The following is a 14,028-nucleotide window of genomic DNA, read 5'->3' as shown; positions in this document are numbered from 1 at the left end:
TGGGTAAACAATTTTGTTTCAAGCATGTGATGCTCGTTCAAACTCACCTGTGGCAGGTAACAGGTGTGGGCAATATGAAAATCATACCTGAAGCCAGATAAAAATGGGAGAAGTTTACTCAATCTTTGCATTGTGTGTCTAAGCATGGAGAACAGAAAGAGGAGAACTGTCTGAGGACTTGAGAACCAAAATTGTTGAAAAAATATCAACAATCTCAAGGTTACAAGTCCATCTCCAGAGATCTTGATGTTACTTTGTCCACGGTGTACAAAATAATCAAGAAGTTTACAACCCATGGCACTGCAGCTAATCTCCCTGGACGTGGACGACAGAGAAAAATTGATGAAGGGTTGCAACGCAGGATAGTCTGGATGGTGGATAAGCGGCCCCAATCAAGTTCCAAAGAAATTCTAGCTGTCCTGCAGGCTCAGGGGGCATCAGTGTCAGCGAGAACTATCCGTCCACATATGAATAAAATGAAACGCTATGGCAGAAGACCCAGGAGGATTCACTACTGTCACAGAGACTTAAAAAAGCTAGACTGCAGTTTGCCAAAATGTAGGTGAGTAATCCAAAATCCTTCTGGGAAAGCATCTTGTGAACAGATGAGACCAAGATAGAGGTTTTTGGTAAAGCACATCATTCTACTGTTAACCGAAAACAGAATAAGGCCTACAAAGAAAAGAACACAGCACCTAAAGTCAAATATGGTGGAGGTTCTAAGATGTTTTGGGGTGGTTTTGCTGCTTCTGGCACTGGGTGCCTTGACTGTGTGCAAGGCGTCATGAAATCTGAAGATTACCGAAGGATGTTGGGTCGCAATGTAGTGCCCAGTGTTAGAAAGCTGGATTTGGGGTTATTATTGTCCTGCTGGAAGACCCATGACCTAGGATGCTAACATACTTCAAGAAGCCCCCAGAAATGGATGGAAATAAAGCGCTGCAGAGTTCTGAAATGGCAGCAATGAGTCCGGATCTAAATCCCATTGATCACCTGTGGAGAGATCTTAAAATTGCTGTTGGGAGAAGACGTCTTCACATATGAAAGACCTGGAGCAGATTGTAAGAAGAGTCCAAGATTCCAGCTGAGAGGAGGAAGAAGCTGATGGTTATAGGAAGCGATTGATTGCAGTTATTTATTCCAATGGGCGCAACCAAATATTAAGTCGAGGGGGGCAACAATTTTATCGTATTGTAGTATAGAGTAAAAGTCATGGTCTCCCATGAAGCTCAACCTATGTACCAAGATTTCGGCAGCAGGGGGCATTTCAGTGGTTAAAAGGTAGCAATCGGAGCTTGCGACGGTCATTGCTGTTAGGGGCATAACACACCTGTTCTGTGAGAGGCTCCTTTCATACAGTCGCATCTGTCTCCGGACGTTCTATTGTCGGGAAGGGGTTAAAGCACTGGTAAAATTTAAAGCTGCGCTCTGGTTGATGATCTTTTTATACAGTTTTGCTGACAGCCGTAGAACTTCTGGGAAAGTTATGTGGTTACATATATGCCCCAGTTATGTTTATGGAAAGCTGGGTGACGACCCCCTGTGAGCAGCCCACCTCCACATGGCGGGAAGGAGATTTCACCACTGCCAAAATGAATTTTAGCATTTAAAGGGGATGTCCATTATGAAAAAAACTATTGGTTGGTGGAGCTGTAATAAAATAGTGGCTTAGTATTGAGATCGGAAACCTTTCCTTTTAAAATGAAAACGTCTGACATGTCAAAGTATAGTAAAATTCTATTTGACTCTTACTGTTTCTGCCTGACAGCCCCCTTACTTTAATGCATTGGCAGTCTACCAGGTATAATACTGGATATGTTTGTGTGGGTTCAGCCACCTTTTTGTTTTTTGTCTGTTAAGGGAGAATGTTCGAGGGCTCTGCGGGCACCATGCTGGCATCGCTGGACACTGTGGCCTCTCTGAATGACAACACGTTGCTCTGGCCCGGTAGGTTCATCACAGGGTGCCGGAAGAATCTGGATAAACTGCTAGAAAAGCCAAAAACATAACATTGTGCTTTGGCGACATCTAGTGGCCAAAGAATAACATCTCACCTGTTTAAAGAAATATATAACCATCACACCATGAATGAAAATGACAGGGGGAAGTATATTTCATCATAATCCTGAGATACATCCTACTGATCCTGGGGTACATAATTTAATATACTCCAAAGTCGCGCTCACTATTTTTCTGGTGCAGTCACTGTGTACATACATTACATTACTGATCCTGAGTTACATCCTGTATTATACTCCAGAGCTACACTCACTATTCTGCTGGTGCAGTCACTGTGTACATACATTACATTACTGATCCTGAGGTACATCCTGTATTATACTCCAGAGCTGCACTCTCTATTCTGCTGGTGCAGTCACGGTGTACATACATTACATTACTGATCCTGAGTTACATCCTGTATTATTCTCCAGAGCTGCACTCTCTATTCTGCTGCTGCAGTCACTGTGTACATACATTACATTACTGATCCTGTACTGATCCTGAGTTACATCCTGTATTATACTCCAGAGCTGCACTCACTATTCTGCTGGTGCAGTCACTGGGTACATACATTACATTACTGATCATGAGTTACATCCTGTATTATACTCCAGAGCTGTACTCCCTATTCTGCTGGTGCAGTCACTGTGTACATACATTACTGATCCTGTACTGATCCTGAGTTACATCCTGTATTATACTCCAGAGCTGCACTCACTATTCTGCTGGTGCAGTCACTGTGTACATACATTACATTACTGATCCTGAGTTACATCCTGTATTATACTACAGAGCTGCACTCACTATTCTGCTGGTGCAGTCACTGTGTACATGCATTACATTACTGATCCTGAGTTACATCCTGTATTATACTCCAGAGCTGCACTCTCTATTCTGCTGGTGCAGTCACGGTGTACATACATTACATTACTGATCCTGAGTTACATCCTGTATTATTCTCCAGAGCTGCACTCTCTATTCTGCTGGTGCAGTCACTGTGTACATACAGTCATATGAAAAAGTTTGGGCACCCCTATTAATCTTAAGCTTAATGTTTTATAAAAATTGGTGTTTTTGCAACAGCTATTTCAGTTTGATATATGTAATAACTGTTGGACACAGTAATGTTTCTGCCTTGAAATGAGGTTTATTGTGCTAACAGAAAATGTGCAATCTGCATTCAAACAAAATTTGACCGGTGCATAAGTATGGGCACCCTTATCATTTTCTTGTTTAAAATACTCCTGCCTACTTTTTACTGACTTACTAAAGCACTTTTTTTGGTTTTGTAACCTCATTGAGCTTTGAACTTTATAGCCAGGTGTATGCAATCATGAGAAAAGCTACTTAAAGTGGCCACTTGCAAGTTGTTCTCCTGTTTGAATCTCCTCTGAAGAGTGGCATCATGGGCTCCTCAAAACAACTGTCAAATGATCTGAAAACAAAGATTATTCAACATAGTTGTTCAGGGGAAGGATACAAAAAGCTGTCTCAGAGATTTAACCTGTCAGTTTCCACTGTGAGGAACATAGTAAGGAAATGGAAGAACATAGGGACAGTTCTTGTTAAGGCCAGAAGTGTCAGGACAAGAAAAACATCAGAAAGGCAGAGAAGAAGAATGGTGAGATCAGTCAAGGACAATCCTCAGACCACCTCCAGAGAGCTGCAGCATCAACTTGCTGCAGATGGTGTCACTGTGCATCGGTCAACTATACAACGCACTTTGCACAAGGAGAAGCTGTATGGGAGAGTGATGCGAAAGAAGCCGTTTCTGCAAGTACGCACAAACAGTCGGCTGAGGTATGCAAAAGCACATTTGAAGAAGCCAATTTCTTTTTGGAAGAAGGTCCTGTGGACTGATGAAACCAAGATTGAGTTGTTTGGTCATACAAAAAGGCGTTATGCATGGTGGCAAAAAAACACAGCATTCCAAGAAAAACACTTGCTACCCACAGTAAAATTTGGTGGAGGTTCCATCATGCTTTGGGGCTGTGTGGCCAATGCCGGCACCGGGAATCTTGTTAAAGTTGAGGGACGCATGGATTCCACTCAGTATCAGTAGATTCTTGACAATAATGTTCAAGAATCAGTGATAAAGTTGAAGTTACGCAGGGGATGGATCTTTCAGCAAGACAATGATCCAAAACACCGCTCCAAATCTACTCAGGCATTCATGCAGAGGAACAATTACAATGTTCTGGAATGGCCATCCCAGTCCCCAGACCTGAATATCATTGAACATCTGTGGGATCATTTGAAGAGGGCTGTCCATGCTCGGCGACCATCAAACTTAACTGAACTGGAATTGTTTTGTAAAGAGGAATGGTCAAAAATCCCTTCATCCAGGATCCAGGAACTCATTAAAAGCTACAGGAAGCGACTAGAGGCTGTTATTTTTGCAAAAGGAGGATCTACTAAATATTAATGTCACTTTTCTGGTGAGGTGCCCATACTTATGCACCTGTCAAATTTTGTTTGAATGCAGATTGCACATTTTTTGTTAGTACAATAAACCTCATTTCAAGGCAGAAACATTACTGTGTCCAACAGTTATTACATATATCAAACTGAAATAGCTGTTGCAAAAACACCAATTTTTATAAAACATTAAGCTTAAGATTAATAGGGGTGCCCAAACTTTTTCATATGACTGTACATTACATTACTGATCCTGTACTGATCCTGAGTTACTTCCTGTATTATACTCCAGAGCTGCACTCACTATTCTGCTGGTGCAGTCACTGTGTACCTACATTACATTACTGATCCTGAGTTACATCCTGTATTATACTCCAGAGCTGCACTCACTATTCTGCTGGTGCAGTCACTGTGTACATACATTACATTACTGATCCTGTACTGATCCTGAGTTACATCCTGTATTATACTCCAGAGCTGCACTCGCTATTCTGCTGGTGCAGTCACTGTGTACATACATTACTGATCCTGATTACCTCCTGTATTGTACTCCAGAGCTGCACTCACTATTCTGCTGGTGCAGTCACTGTGTACATACATTACATTACTGATCCTGAGTTACATCCTGTATTATACCCCAGAGCTGCACTCACTATTCTGCTGGTGCAGTCTGTGTAAATACATTACATTACTGATCCTGAGTTACATCCTGTATTATACTCCAGAGCTGCACTCACTATTCTGCTGGTGCAGTCACTGTGTACATACATTACATTACTGATAAGTGTTTCCCTGACTTAGTGTAACGGTCCTGAAGCATCTCCTGTGTATCTCGTCCCAGATTAGACGTCTGTGCCTTAGTTGTGTTTTGGATGTCTACAGCTGAGGTTTTGTTACTGTGTGTCCGGTGTAGGCAATCATCCTTGAGCTGGACACATCAGCAGCACAAATCTGTTTCTCTTTTCCATTCAGTGACAGCCAGCTGACATTTATAAAATGGTGAAGCACTAAAAAAACACGAATCTTAACATTTTCTAATCAGAAAAGACAAGTTAAGGATCCTAATGTTTGTCTGCCCGCAGGCCATGAGTACTCAGCGGATAACCTGATGTTTGCGGCAGTGGTGGAGCCTGATAACACCGTGCGGGACAAGAAGTTTCAGTGGGTCGTTCAGCAGCGGCTGGAGAAGAGATGCACGGTGGGTAACAAGGCGTCTAAGTGACAGGCTGACACATAGGGTGATGTTATAGGGACAGTGTATATGTCCTATAGGATGGATGGCTGTATATAGCTCTATACAAGCTGGAGGACTGGAGATTATAGATGGAGTATCATGGCTGCTGGTAGCTTCAGATAAGGGAGGTGCCGAATGATCATGAGCCAACAGTCCCCACTATAGGAAGCTTCCATGTTTTTAGGATCCGAGCAGTTTTGTTTCAGTTCTTCTGAATTCAATCACATTATGTTCTAATCACATCCAGAGCTGCAATCACAATTCTGTCAGCTGCTAACATATAGGACATTTGCCAAAATGTATGGGCAAACTGCAACATTTCTTTTTGTCGCAAATGTTTAAACCAAATATATCAGTGGTTTACGCCATTTAGCACCTCCACCAAAAACTTTAAATTTTCAAGAAAGGGGGACATGGTTAACCTTTTTGGCATGAAGTACAACTTATTTAGAATTGCCTTTCTACAGTAAAGACACCATAAATAGTTGCATGTTCCTGACAGGTCATAGGCGTCTTTGAAAAAGCGTGGACAACATTGTCACCATTTGTAACATGCATAAAAAGTCTAAATGTATTGACATTCCACACATTATTCTGTCTTTATCCAGTATTTGGGACGTGTACCGTCATGTTTCAAAAGTTTCACTGATGCAGCTAACTCCATATTTAACAAATGTTTCACTTTAATGATAAATTTGGAATGTAGTGAATGCAAATAAAAGTTTGGTAAAAGTTACACTATTGATAAATACAGTGGTGTGAAAGTGTGTTTGCTCCTTCCTGACTTCTTATTCTTTTGCATGTTTGTTACTTAAATGTTTTAGATCACAAAACAAATGTAAATATTAGACAAAGATAAAACAAGTAACCACAAAATGCATCTTTTAAATAAAGGTCTTATTATTAAGGGGAAAATAAATCCAAACCTATAGGGCCCTGTGTGAAAAAGTGATTGCCCCCCCTCCATTAAAACCTAAATTAACTGTGGTTTATCACATCTTTGGGAAGCTGAGTTCACTTTCCCTAGCCACACACAGGCCTGATATTTGCCACACCTGTTCTTATTCAAGAAATCACTTAAATAGGACCTGCCTGACAAAGTGAAGTAGACCAAAAGATCCTCAAAAGCTAGACATCATGCTGTGATCCAAAGAAATTCAGGAACAAATGAGAAACAAAGTAATTGAGATCTATCAGTCTGGAAAAGGTGATAAAGACATTTCTAAAGCTTTGGGACTCCAGCGAACCACAGTGAGAGCCATTATCCACAAATGGCGAAAACATGGAACAGTGGTAAACCTTCCCCGGAGTGGCCGGCCAACCAAAATTACCCCAAGAGCGCAGCGACAACTCAGCCAAGAGGTCACAAAAGACCACTCAACCACATCCAAAGAACTGCAGGCCTCACTTGCCTCAGTTAAGGTCAGTGTTCATGACTCCAGCATAAGAAAGAGACTGGGAAAAAATGGCAGAGTTCCAAGACGAAAACCACTGCTGAGCAAAAAGAACATAAAGGCTCATATCAGTTTTGCCAGAAAACATCTTGATGATCACCAAGACTTTTGGGAGTAAGCTCTGTGGACTGACGAGACAAAAGTTGAACTTTTTGGAAGGTGTATGTCCTATTACATCTGACGTAAAAGTAACACAGCATTTCACCATACCAACAGTAAAATATGGTGGCGGTAGTGTGATGGTTTGGGGCTGTTTTGCTGCTTCAGGACCTGGAAGACTTGCTGTGGTAAATGGAACCATGAATTCTGCAGTCTACCAAAAAATCCTGAAGGAGAATGTCCGGACATCTGTTCGTGACCTGAAGCTGAAGCATACATGGGTTATGCAGCAGGACAGGGATCCAAAACACACCAGTAAGTCCACCTCTGAATGGCTTAAGAAAAACAAAATTAAGACTTTGGAGTGGCCTAGTCACAGTCCTGACCTTAATCCGATGAGATGCTGTGGCATGACCTTAAAGGCGGTTCATGCTTGGAAACCCTCCAATGTGGCTGAATTACAACAATTTTGCAAAGATGAGTGTCCAAAATTTCTCCAGAGCGTTGTAAAAGACTCATTGCCAGTCATCGCAAAAGATTGCAGTTGCTGCTAAGGGCCCAACCAGTTATTAGGTTTAATACTTTTTCACACAGGGCCCTGTAGGTTTGGATTTCTTTTTCCCTTAGTAATAAAGACCTTCATTTAAAAATTGCATTTTGTGATTACTTGTGTTATCTTTGTCTAATATTTACATTTGTTTTGTGATCTGAAAAGTGACAAACATGTAAAAGAATAAAAAATCAGGAAGGGGCAAACACTTTTTCACACCACTGTATGTGTAATAATGTCCACAAAGCAATAGGATCTGTGCAGTCTCTGATGCCGTGTGGGATAAAAGCTAGAAGCAGGATAGTTTTTTTAATTCTGCTCTTGACATGAGTGGGAGTAACGAGCTCGGCCCTATCGAGTAAACATTAAATGGTTGGGTTTTTTTTGGCCTCCAGTGTCCGTCCACCCTGGGAGAAGAGAAGGAATACAATCCATTCCTGCGCACTCACTGCAGGGACTTGCACATGGCGCTCGACCTCCAGCGAGGAGTGGACGAGGAGTGGAGTCATTTCCGTTCTCGGGTGCTAGAAGAAGTGCGAAGAAGAAAAGATCTGTTTAAAGGCAGATAGTCGTGTGACCTCTCCGGGAATATGGACCATGTGCTGGAGAATCTGCTGCTGGAGAATCGCCCTCCGGGGCTCAGGTTTTCTGCTGTAGTCCCATCTGTCTGTTCAGCTGGAACCTTTCCTGAGGATTCAGACGAGAGATTTACAGTCACTCATTTACGTGCAAGAAACAAACAAAAAAAAAAAACGCAGAACTTGGAGACTTTTCACTTTTAATGACCCCATAAGTATTATTTTGTTTTTTGGGGGGGTAAACACTAACACTTGGGGGCGTCTCTTCGCTGCGCTTGCATATCTTTAGGGGACTAGGAGTGCACTTATGACAATAAGATGGTTGTGCGCATGGCCCTTTAATTGGCACCGCTGTGCCAGATCAATGCACGGCAGTGCTCACATACCCTCCCAAGTGAGACCGAAGCCACTTCAGGACAGTAATGGAATAATGGAAGCTGTTCCCTTTTATATTGGCTCGATCACAGACACTGGAGTAGCGCCCCCTGGTGGTCACCCCATGAAGTACTGGACTGTATATAGTAAAATTATAGGTACCCCCACATGCCCATTTTTCCTAAATTGACGCTATTCCTAATGAATATCTCCTGTTTGCATTGAATACAATCGATTTCTTTCTGTTATCAGCCATTTCATATCCCCTCTCCATTTGCCGTGTTGTTAAATGCAATGTATTGTCCCCTGTTATCAGCCATTTCATATCCCCTCTCCATTTGCCGTGTTGTTAAATGCAATCTATTGTCCCCTGTTATCAGCCATTGCATACTGGGGAGAGGTCCTGCCAACTCCTACCCCCTGCAATCACTACTTTTATACTACTGATCTCAGCCGCTCCTCCTCACAACGTTTTTGTGTTTTTTACCGTACAAAAGGATACGTCAAATAAACCTCGTATTTATACAGATAAGTTTGCTTTTGCATCGAATATAATGGGAATAACGTATCACAGGACATCAGCCTGACGTACATTTGTGCACATATCGCATGGCGTCAGCCTGACGTACATTTGTGCACATATCGCATGGCGTCAGCCTGACGTACATTTGTGCACATATCGCATGGCGTCAGCCTGACGTACATTTGTGCACATATCACTATGGCATCAGCCTGACGTACATTTGTGCACATGTTCGTGTAGTTTTTACCAGATGCAAAAGACGGTCTGTTGCGTTTTTTTCATGCTTAAAAATTAAATAAATAAATAATGTTTATTTGTTTTCTATAGCATTTTAACCTATGGAACACTGGTTTACATCTAGTTTTTATTTATTTATTTTTAGAAAACAAGATGCATGATCTCCTGACACTCCCCCCTATCCCAAACCAGCGGATTAAAATGCATCAGTTTTGGATCAGTGTTTTATTTTTTTTGCAATATAAAAAATGAGGCTGTTAAAAATTACAAAAATGTGGTGAGAGACTGGCCTTAGAGCGCTGCCATAACTGGGTGACGTCCGGGGCTGCCTGTCAGCCATTACCTTACACTTTTAGTTAAGGAATCCCATAAATGTGAATTGTGAAAGACCCTCAGTATCGGTCACTATCATGTGGACTGTGTTTTAGGTTGTACGATCCCAAGAATGTGCCTCCGTCCTAATGCAAATTAAAGTGTTCAGCAATCGAAAAAAAAAAAAAAAAATGCAATGCTGTTCTGCAGAAGGCTTCTGCCAGTCGCCATTAGGGGGAGCTAGTTGCTTATGTGTTTATATTGCTTCCATTGGGGCAGATTTGCTATGGTGTTTGGGCCAGACTGATGGCACAGATTTATACTGAAACATTTTCATACCAGTCATGGAACTGCCAAATGTATTAATGACTTGTGTCGCTAGAGAAAAGTTTCCAACATGTGAAATAACATGGGCAAAATCTATTGCACAATCTGCAACACTCTGATGACTTTCACGCATCTTTTGCTTGTCACACAATGATACACAGCTGACACCCTGCTGCAATGGCCAGGACCAGACACATCTGATACCAGCTGCTAAACACACTGTCAGATGTCACAGCTCACTATGTAGAGAGCGTCGCTTAGTGGTAGCTGTATAATCTGTGCGTAATGAGCTCCCCCTAGTGGCAACTGTATAAATCTATATGCAGTGTGCTCCCCCCTAGTGGAGACTGTATAAATCGGTGTGCAAAGAGCTCTCTCTAGTGGTGGCTGTATAAATCTGTATGTAGTGAGCTCCCCCCTAGTGGTGGCTGTATAAATCTGTATGTAGTGAGCTCCCCCCTAGTGGTGGCTGTATAAATCTGTATGCAGTGAACTCCCTCTAGTGGTGACTGAATAAATCTGTAGTGAGCTCCCTCTAGTGGTGGCTCTATAAATCTGTATGTAGTGAGCTCCCGCTAGTGGTGACTGTATAAATCTGTATGTAGTGAGCTCCCTCTAGTGGTGGCTGTATAAATCTGTATGTAGTGAGCTCCCGCTAGTGGTGACTGTATAAATCTGTATGTAGTGAGCTCCCCCTAATGGTGGCTGTATAAATCTGTATGCAGTAAGCTCCTCCTAGTGGTGGCTGTATAAATCTGTATGTAGTGAGCTCCCTCTAGTGGTGGCTGTATAAATCTGTATGTAGTGAGCTCCCTCTAGTGGTGACTGTATAAATCTGTATGTAGTGAGCTCCCTCTAGTGGTGACTGTATAAATCTGTATGTAGTGAGCTCCTCCTAGTGGTGGCTGTATAAATCTGTATGTAGTGAGCTCCCTCTAGTAGTGGCTGTATAAATCTGTATGTAGTGAGCTCCCTCTAGTGGTGGCTGTATAAACCTGTATGTAGTGAGCTCCTCCTAGTGGTGGCTGTATAAATCTGTATGTAGTGAGCTCCCTCTAGTGGTGGCTGTATAAACCTGTATGTAGTGAGCTCCTCCTAGTGGTGGCAGTATAAATCTGTATGTAGTGAGCTCCCCCTAGTGGTCGATGTATAAATCTGTATGTAGTGAGCTCCCCCTAGTGGTCGATGTATAAATCTATATGCAGTGAGCTCCCCCTAGTGGTCGATGTATAAATCTATATGCAGTGAGCTCCCCACTGGCTGAATAAATGAGTGCAGGGAGCTCTCTCTCCCCAGTTGTTATTGCAGACAGACAGAATTTTAGAATTGAATTTTATTGAATGTTTTATAGGGAGCGTTCTCCTTCTCTTGTTTATTGGGCCGCTGTGCTGGATCTGGAGACACATTAATGGTCTGATCTTATGGGCCGGGTTTACATATTCTCTAGTGCTCTGATCACACAACACATCAGAAGTCTCCTTCAAATATGATTCTTAAAAGTAGGCATGTATGTAATGAAAAATGGCAGCTCAGACCCCCGAATATGTGCTTCTTCTTGTATATTATTCTTGTAGAGTTGTAGCTTATATACGGTACTGAATCAAATAATTGTATTCCTAGTAAAAGACATTCCCAAAAAGTAACACTAAAATTTCTGATCATCCAGAAACTGTGGACCCTGATAGGAGCCGGATTATCAGATGATCTGGATTTGTTGATTGTTTTGTCATTATATAATAGTTGCAATTTTCTATTCTTCTTCAATATTTTTAAGATCTTCGCTTGCTGTAAGTGAATAGAACTATTATGGTGTAGACTTAACCTAAAGGAGCTTTCAGTCTATGTGCACATGGTCAGGAGCCGCTGCGGGTTGATTGCTGTGTGTTTATGCAGCGTCAAACCCGCAGCATCCAGATGTTACAGCAGTGTGGATGGATTTGTAGAAATCCCATGTCTACTATGTGTCTGCGGATCACCTGCGGAAACTGACATGCGGCGCATCTTTCCAGACCGCAGCATGTCAACTTCTCTTGCGAAGACGCTAGTTTCCACAAGAGAAATTAGATCACTACAATGTATTGAATCCGCATGGTTTAATATCACCTGCTGCGATCAAAGCGCTGCCTGTACGGATTGTGTGCACATACCCTTATAAGACCAGATATCTCTCGTAGCTGAGACTGTTGTTTCGTATTAAGTTTAGACAAATTCAGACTGAATACAACTGTAGCAAACCCTCAGCTGTGGAAAGGATTGAATCAGGACAGGTTTTGTTGCAATACTGTTTTTCATTCACTGACCACAATCAAGGATCTTGATAATGGTGGATTGCACTCAGTCATTACAAAGTTGCAGAACTTTTGGTGTTATGATCATTCATGTTAATTTACATAAAACTGGAGAATCTTTTGTTTTTTTTTCAGGGGATTTTTCTGGTTCTGATGTTTTGATATTTCAGCTCTGAATTGTTGAATTTTCTGGATTATCTTAATGTCACATTTAGCTGATGTGAATTATCATGTGTTTCCCTGTGTGTAAGGTGCTGACCTGAGACTTGTGTGAATAAACAAATTATTGAAATTACTGGTGTTTAATGTGTTGAGTCCTGTCCCCCCCCCCCCCATGTGCATAAGACAAAAGTCTAAATACTAGTGATGTCACAGTGAGAAGAAAAAACACTTTTTTTATGTTTTTATTTAAGCGTCTACTTACTAAAACCACAAGAGGCCGTCTGATTGGATCCAGATAGGTGACGGAACCAGTCAAGTGATCACTCAATGATTGGAAAAGTGCAGGATTATAATTTCTCAGGTAAATGATGAATACTAACAAAAATAATCTCACTGGTATAGTTCACCAAACAACCGTGTCCTCTTTAGCTATTTCCCATCCATAATTCAGCCAAATAAGATAAGGTATTGATGTAAATGCAATACACAGCGTATGGGAAAGGTATATGCTAGTAAGTATATAAAGCAACTCAGCCAACCATATAGAACAACAACAACAATTATTATATAATCATAAGTTGAAAAAATTTCCTCTATCTGATCCTCCATTAATGATGGGTTTGCAGTCTCAACGCAGGCAAGGAGCTGCACTCACTATTCTGCTGGTGCAGTCACTGTGTACATACATTACATTACTGATCCTGAGATACCTCCTGTATTATACTCCAGAGCTGCACTCGCTATTCTGCTGGTGCAGTCACTGTGTACATACATTACATTACTGATCCTGAGTTATATCCTGCATTATACTCCAGAGCTGCACTCGCTATTCTGCTGGTGCAGTCACTGTGTACATACATTACATTACTGATCCTAGTTATATCCTGTATTATGCTCCAGAGCTGCACTCACTATTCTACTGGTGCAGTCACTGTGTACATACATTACATTACTGATCCTGAGTTATATCCTGCATTATACTCCAGAGCTGCACTCAGTATTCTGCTGGTGCAGTCACTGTGTACATACATTACATTACTGATCCTGAGTTACATCCTGTATTATACCCCAGAGCTGCACTCACTATTCTGCTGGTGCAGTCACTGTGTACATACATTACATTACTGATCCTGAGTTACATCCTGTATTATACTCCAGAGCTGCACTCACTATTCTGCTGGTGCAGTCACTGTGTACATACATTACGTTACTGATCCTGAGTTACATCCTGTATTATTCTACGGAGCTGCACTCACTATTCTGCTGGTGCAGTCACTGTGTACATACATTACTGATCCTGAGTTACATCCTGTATTATACTCCAGAGCTGCACTCACTATTCTGCTGGTGCAGTCACTGTGTACATACATTACATTACTGATCCTGAGTTACATCCTGTATTATACTCCAGAGCTGCACTCACTATTCTGCTGGTGCAGTCACTGTGTACATACATTACATTACTGATCC

General features: G+C 41.7%; 1 protein-coding gene across 2 annotated transcripts in view; it reads left to right on the top strand.

Annotated features, from left to right (window-relative positions):
• The window catches only part of LOC141161911 (probable hydrolase PNKD), an 86,167-nt gene extending 73,484 nt beyond the window's left edge, over positions 1-12,683 (top strand). For both annotated transcript variants that reach the window (XM_073647422.1, XM_073647423.1), the window contains exons 7-9: positions 1,861-1,947; positions 5,502-5,617; positions 8,152-12,683. In XM_073647422.1, the coding sequence (XP_073503523.1) occupies positions 1,861-1,947; positions 5,502-5,617; positions 8,152-8,325 (377 nt within the window). In that variant the 3' untranslated portion in view covers positions 8,326-12,683. The remainder of the gene's footprint in view (positions 1-1,860; positions 1,948-5,501; positions 5,618-8,151) is intronic.
• The last annotated feature ends 1,345 nt before the right edge of the window (positions 12,684-14,028 follow it).

Source organism: Phyllobates terribilis, unplaced genomic scaffold, assembly GCF_046119375.1.
Source record: "Phyllobates terribilis strain yellow unplaced genomic scaffold, ASM4611937v1 Scaffold_9__5_contigs__length_417890890, whole genome shotgun sequence".
NCBI lineage: Eukaryota > Metazoa > Chordata > Amphibia > Anura > Dendrobatidae > Phyllobates > Phyllobates terribilis.
The sequence above is the reverse complement of the archived record's forward strand: the minus strand, read 5'-3'. Positions and strand labels throughout refer to the sequence as shown.